Raw genomic sequence first — 7,459 nt, 5'->3', positions numbered from 1 at the left:
CATTGTGTTTTATAATGGGAAATAAGCCAACGGATCTGTGCGTCTAGAAATTTCTAGGGGGCCATCCCATTAGATATGTAGCTTTAGTTAGCTTGGTTTTTTTATTTCTTTCATGACAAGATAATAACAGACGTCATTTGTATTTCAACGTTGCAAAATAACATATCACTTGTTAATCAACACAGCTTTTTCTTAACACAGTCAGTTGTATGGTATAGTTACTGACAGCCAAGTACCGTAATTATAGACATAACTGATGTCTGATAGACTGCATGAGAAAAATGTTTTTTTCTTTGATAGGTGAGAGTTAGTTCCCCTGATTATTTATTATATATGTTCATCTCTCCTCTCTATCGATCCCTACATACATACATTAATATGTACATAAAAACTTATATGCATAAAGAAATTACAGAAAATAGGACGTTGTATGACATGAGACAATGGGGATACATAGTCAGTGCTCAGTTCGAATTAGTGTCTAAACGTCCAGTTTTCAAATGTAGGGATGTGATAGATTTTGAAATAAAGACTGGCTATAGGCAATGTACTAATCAAGTTTCTATGTACATAAACTGGCAGGCAAAATGTATATCAGGTAATATTAAGGTATATTTATGCTTATACAATGTATAGAGATGAACAAGTACATAATGGAGCACATAGGGAAAAGTTTCGACTGTGGGGAGATGTTAATAGTTGCGATGTAAACAGGTAGACAACCGCCACTCAGGATAAGGCAGGAAAGAAGTCCATAGTGTTCATATGACAGTTTGGTTGGTAAATTAATAGTGTAACATAAAAAATACTTCAGAAAATCCACACATCTCTTTAACCATTAACTGCTGAATTACATCCCTTGAGTAACTTTGCATACATCAGGGAGATGCTGAGACCCCCTTCGGTCGTTACTGACCATGGGATTGCACCTAGAAAGTTACCCTCCCAGGTACAAGTCCGGGCAAGGTTGTTTATGGAAAACTGAGCCAGTCAGGCGGACCTGGCATTGACCATGTTCGGATGGTGCTTTTTCCGTGTCAATGGCATGGGAGCCAATTAGGGGGCACTGCCCACACATACGGTATTGGTTTCACTTGACTCAACAGGTCTTCTCAAGCATATCATATCGTCTGATGCAACAGGGGTACTCATAACTGGGATAGACATGCATGGCTGCGATCTCATTTCAGCTGTCGGGTCTTCTCAATCACAGCATATCTCCAATGGTCTTGCTCTCCTGTCATTGCATCTGTGAGGTCCAATGTTTGTAGGTCATGCTTCACCACCTCATTCCATGTTTTCCTGGGTCTACCTCTTCCACAGGTTCCTTCCACAGTTAGGGAGTGGCACTTCCTCACATAGCTGTCCTCATCCATACCTAACACATGACCATACCAGTGCAGTCATCTATCTTGCACGCCACATTTGATGCTTCTTACGTCCAACATTTCTCCCAGGGCGCTTACACTCTGTTGTGTATGCACACTGACATTACACATACAGTGGATCATACCAGCTTCATTTCCATCAAGCTTATGCATGTCCTCAGCAATCATGGCCCATGTTTTACTGCCATATAGCATAGCAGTTCGCACATATGCATCGTACAGTCTACCTTTCATCCTGAGTAGAGGCCCTTAGTAGCAAATGCACCAAGGCAAAAGAGAACGCCCCCTGCCCTTCCTTCCTTCCTTCCCTCACTTCTCCTCTCACCCTTCCTGCTCTGGTCAGGCCCCTTGACTATTGACATTGCAACCCTTTCCTCACATGCACCCCCCTTCGATCTCAAAGATTACCGCCTCACTTTACTATACCTCCAAATCTGCCATTCACTCGGGTGTGTTGTTATGCATATTTTTTGTATGTATGTGTAAGTGGCATTCTCTCTCTCACACACACATCTTTCATATACACGTAGATGCATGCATCTTTTATATATTTGCATGTGTGTGAGAGAGAGTGAAGGTGTGTTGTCATGTATCTGGAAGTGGCACTCTCTCTCTCACTATCTTTCATATTCACATCCTTACATAAATACATATACATACATCTTTTTTGCGTGTGTGTGTGAGAGTGAGTGAGTGAAGATGTGTTGTCATGTATGCATTTTTCGCATGTATGTGTAAGTGGCAGTCACTCTCTCACACACACACATTATCTTTCATATACACATACATACATAAATATCCAGTGTTAATAAGTCAAGTTGCTCCAAGAATATTTAGAATAGGTAATTATATCAGCATATAATATTTTTCAATCCATATCCACGAATAAATCCTGATAAGACGAGTTGTTTCAAAAATATTCAAAATATGTATTGGAAGTTTATCAAGATATAACATTTTCTAATTCCTATCCAAGTAGAAATATTGACATCAGATTTAAATATGATATATCGAGTGTACTCTAGCTAATTCTATTAGGTCCATTCCACGAACAATTTGAATAATTCGTGTCAATATCTCTAACTTATGTCACGGGAATATTGAACTTTAAACTTTATTAAGTTTACCGTATAAACTGAAAAATATCCTACAGTGTATATTGCGTAAAGGACCGAATGAATAAATGACTTTGGGCGTGCATCCATATGAAGTCCTTTCGTTATTTAGAAACCTTACTGTTTCTTTTTCTTCTGAAAATTACATATGTTGCGTGCAACATCGAATTTTAAGTTTTACGCTATAGTACAGGGATAAAAGAGAGAAAATGCCAGTTAGGGTTATGAGTTAGCAAGTACGGTGTTATTGTAAATATTTACCGAATGTTTATCTCATCACAATTGTTTATTAACAACCAACCTTTGTGTGAAAGTGTTGGTGTGAATGCGTGCGCGACAGGACCGTACACAGAAATTTTGTGTAGAAAAGTACTTTTACATACCTTACTGTCAACTCATTGGATTAATCTCAAAGTTTTTTGGTAACAACATATTCTCTTTTCTAATTAAATATTCAAAAAGAGAGAAAATGCCACCTTCTCGTTTGCAAGAGATATTAATTTTTCATTATTAATCTTCTTTATTAATGTTTTATTATCACAAGTAAAAAGTATTTATCTTTACTTAAAAAAAAAAAAAAGTGGTAGGGTCATAGACGAGTGACGGAGAATTATTCAATATCGTGTTTGCTTCTATGAGAATCGTCTACCTTTAAAGCAAAAAAAAAACAAAAAACAAAACTGACGTGTACGACAGGTATGTAAAATATATTTCTGTTTACTTTCTCTTCTCGGCAATTCATTTTCAGTTTTAGACAACAAGATGAGGTGGTGCAGGGTGTGTGAATCAATTTTGGAGTTCTTCATAGAAAATTTGAAGACTGTAATGATCAATGTGTCTGATAGTATTCCACTGATGAGATATCTCATGACTCTACCCTCATCAACCCTTCCACAAATACTGGGCAGAGAAAGTGGATGGATTTCGAAGTAAAACAAGGAAACTTGTTTAATCTAGGTTATGAGATGTCATTCTGAAATAAAATGAGAATCAGTGGTGGGGTACTAAACTGTAGTTAGACACCATATACAAGGTATTTTTGTAAATTTTCTTTTTTATTTAAACATCTTTCCTTGGTTCAACATGATTTTTATTTCCATTTGAAATGTCATAAAAATCCATAATGAACATGCTTTACATTGTAAGCTTGTTCATTCAAGATTAATCAATGCTTAAACACAACCCATGCCCCCACCCAACAAAATACCATATTTATTCATACATAATTTGCAATCATAACAATATTCATATACAACACTCACATGATATCAAGACAAGAAGATACATACAGGTACACAACACACACACACACACACACACATATATATATATACTCTTAAAATAAAAACCAATATATTGTTGTAGGACACTTGTGTCATAGAGCACTCAACTGTACAGGTGAAGCTTTGCCTAAAGACAAATCATAACATAATTTATTGCTTCCATGCTGGTGTGGTCATAACAAATTCGTCTTAAGATTAACAAGGCTTAGCTGGCACAGTCGAGTGCTATATGATGCAAGTAATGTTCACCACTATGGTGGTTTTTATTTCAAAATTATCTTCACTCTCTTATCTGATCAAAACATTACTTGTTGAAACATTACAACATAGTGTATATACATACATACATATACTATATATATATACACACACACAAACACACGAAGGACCTTCCAAAGCACTGACAAAGCTTTGATCAACTCAGCATATATAAGACACTTGTCCAAGATACTATGCAGTGGGAATGAACCAATCCTATGTGGTTTGAAAGCAAACTTCTTTATCACACAGCCAAGTGATGAATGTTTTGAAAGGGCAATTTTATTAAAATATAAATACAATTGTGGATAGGATATATATAACATATAGAGTCAAGTAGTTGCTCTTATATACTGTTACATGGTAGGTCATGTGTGAATACATTTACAGTTAGGCAAGATATTTCTTTTATTTGTGGTTACATAAGACAAAGATTTTTAGAATCAATTTTGAGAGAAAGATTTCCACAGATATCACAGTGTTATGGTTTCTCACCCGTGTGAATATGTTTATGGTTGGTGTTACTGTGAGAGAATGATTTACCACAGATATCACATTCAAATGGTTTCTCTCCAGTATGAATACATTTGTGATCAGCTAAATTCTCACTTCAAGAGAATCATTTACCATAGAAATCACAGTGAAATGGCTGCTTCCCTGTGTGAATACATTTATGTTTGGTTAAAGTGCTATGAAGAGAGAATGATTTACTACAGATATCGCATTCAAATGGCTTCTCTCCTGTGTGAGTACGCTTGTGATCAGTTAAATTCCCAATTTGACAGAATGGTTTACCACAAATATCACAGTGAAATGGCTTCTCCCCAGTATGAATACGCTTGTGGACAGTTAAATTGCTACTTCGAGAGAATGATTTACCACAGATATCACAATTAAATGGCTTCTCTCCAGTATGAATACGTTTGTGATTAGTTAAATTCCTTCTTTCAGAGAACGATTTACCACAGATATCACAGTGAAATGGCCTCTCTCCAGTATGAATACGCTTGTGAGATACTAAGGCACTTCGAAAAGAGAATGATTTACCACAGATATCACAGTGAAATGGTTTCTCTCCTGTATGAATACGCTTGTGAGATGTTAAAGAACTTCCAGCAGGAAATGATTTACCGCAGATATCACAATCAAATGGCTTCTCTCCTGTATGAATACGTTTGTGATAAGTTAAACAGCTACTTTGAGAGAATGATTTACCACAGATATCACAGTAAACTGGCTTCTCCCCCGTATGAATACGTTTGTGAGATATTAAGGCACTCCCACAAGAGCATAATTTACCACAGATATCACAGTGAAATAGCCTCTTTCCAGAATGAATACGTTTGTGTTTAGTCAAATCAATTCGAACAGAGAATGATTCACCACAGATATCACAGTGAAATGGCTTCTCTCCTGTATGTATACGTTTGTGTGTAGTTAAACTATGTTTGTAAGTGAAAAACGTTTTACAGATATTGCACTGATATCTTGATTGTGGTTTCTCTTTCGACATCTCTTTGCAATAACAATATATTTTTCAGTTTTCTCACACAATCCATTTGTCCATTATTTTACTTTTATCATCACATGGATACATTTCCTATTTTCATTCAAAAGTTTATTGCTAACAAATAATTTTACAACTCTATTTCCATCAACTGCAATCTCTGGTAATATCTGAAGATGCTGTAGGATTCTTTATAAAATTATCCAAGTTTAATTGGTGTACAATATCACATTGTAGACATTCCAAATATTTAAGGAGAGAAACGTTGCTATCAATCTCAGTTCAGAAGAAATATTTTACTGTAATTCTCTACAGTTATGAAATCTTTTCTGTACAATATTTTCTTTCAGTTTTAAAAGGTGATAAATACTGATGATGGAAGCAATGCCATGATGCTAATGTCGTCCGATCATCTGAAATAAAAGAGAGAAATGACAGTGTAAGATATAGAGGACATTTTTTTTTTACTTCTCTCTCTCTCTCTCTTATTTTCAGCCATAGTATATCTGGGATTGCTTTATTGGTATCAAACATAATCCCTCACTCAGTTTAACACCCCTCCCCCACCACCGCTGGTGCTTTGGGCATCTTTAGTAGTATCCACCTCATTGCAAGAATCCAGGCGATGTCTCCTATCTGAAACTTTCCCTCCACACCACCACTACCATCTAGTTTTTGAGACCCTAAAATAGATCATAGACATTACCCCTTTTCCCTTCGACTATGACATCATCATCATCACCATCAATATTTAAGTCTGTTATCCATGCTAGTATGGGTTGGGTAATTTGACAGAAGCTGGCAAGCCAGAGAACTGCACCCTGCTCTACTGTCTGCTCTGCCATGGTTTTAACAGATAGATACCTTTCTTAATGTCAACCCAGTGTTCTGGGTGCTTTTTAATTAGCATGAGCCAACACTCTTGAGATCATGTGTAGGCTTGAAAGAAATGAAGCTAGTATGATCCGCTGGGTGTGTAATGTCAGTGTGCATACACGACAGAGTGCAAGCACCCTGAAAGAAAAGTTGAACATAAGAAGCAGCAAATGTAGTGTACAAGAGAGACAACTGTGCTGGTATAGTCATGTGTTACGTATGGATGAGGACAGCTGTGTGAGGAAGTGCCACACCCTAACTGTGGAAGAGGTAGACCCAGGAAGACATGGGATGAGGTGGTAAAGCATGACCTTCGAACGTTAGGCCTCATAGAAGCAATGACAGGAGACCGAGACCTTTGGATTGAGAAGACCAAGCAACTAAAGTGAGATCACAGCCATGGCCGATGCAATCATAGGTGTGGCCAGTGCCAGGTCTGCCTGACTGGCCTGTGCTAGTGGCACGTAAAAAACACCCACTACACTCGTGGAGTGGTTGATGTTAGGAAGAGCATCCAGCTGTAGAAACATTGCTAGATCAGATTGGAGCCTGGTGCAGCCATCTGGCTCTCCAGACCTCAGTCAAACCGTCCAACCCATGCCAGCATGGAAAACAGATGATGATGATGATATACACCTATGTATGTGCACACACGTATATGTATATGTTTACATATATATATGCTTACACACACACACACATATATATATATATATATATATATATATATATATATATATATAGGCGCAGGAGTGGCTGTGTGGTAAGTAGCTTGCTTATCAACCACATGGTTATGGGTTCAGTCCCACTGCGTGGCACCTTGGGCAAGTGTCTTCTAGTATAGCCTTGGGCCGACCAAAGCCTTGTGAGTGGATTTGGTAGACGGAAACTGAAAGAAGCCCATCGTATATATGTATATATATATGAATGTGTGTGTATATGTTTGTGTGTCTGTGTTTGTCCCCCCAACATCGCTTGACAACAAATGCCGGTGTGCTTACGTCCCCATAACTTAGCGGTTCGGCAAAAGAG

The 7,459-nt window shown here is 37.4% G+C and overlaps 1 protein-coding gene across 2 annotated transcripts in view; it reads right to left on the bottom strand.

Annotated features, from left to right (window-relative positions):
• Nucleotides 1-4,306: 4,306 nt before the first annotated feature.
• LOC128251164 (zinc finger protein 479-like) overlaps nt 4,307-7,459 on the bottom strand; it is a 27,079-nt gene continuing 23,926 nt past the window's right edge. For both annotated transcript variants that reach the window (XM_052977677.1, XM_052977676.1), the window contains exon 2: nt 4,307-5,964. In XM_052977677.1, the coding sequence (XP_052833637.1) occupies nt 4,664-5,557 (894 nt within the window). In that variant the 5' untranslated portion in view covers nt 5,558-5,964 and the 3' untranslated portion in view covers nt 4,307-4,663. The remainder of the gene's footprint in view (nt 5,965-7,459) is intronic.

The sequence above is a fragment of the Octopus bimaculoides genome, chromosome 28 (assembly GCF_001194135.2).
Source record: "Octopus bimaculoides isolate UCB-OBI-ISO-001 chromosome 28, ASM119413v2, whole genome shotgun sequence".
NCBI lineage: Eukaryota > Metazoa > Mollusca > Cephalopoda > Octopoda > Octopodidae > Octopus > Octopus bimaculoides.
Note: the sequence above shows the minus strand (reverse complement) of the source record. Positions and strands in the feature narration are given on the sequence as shown.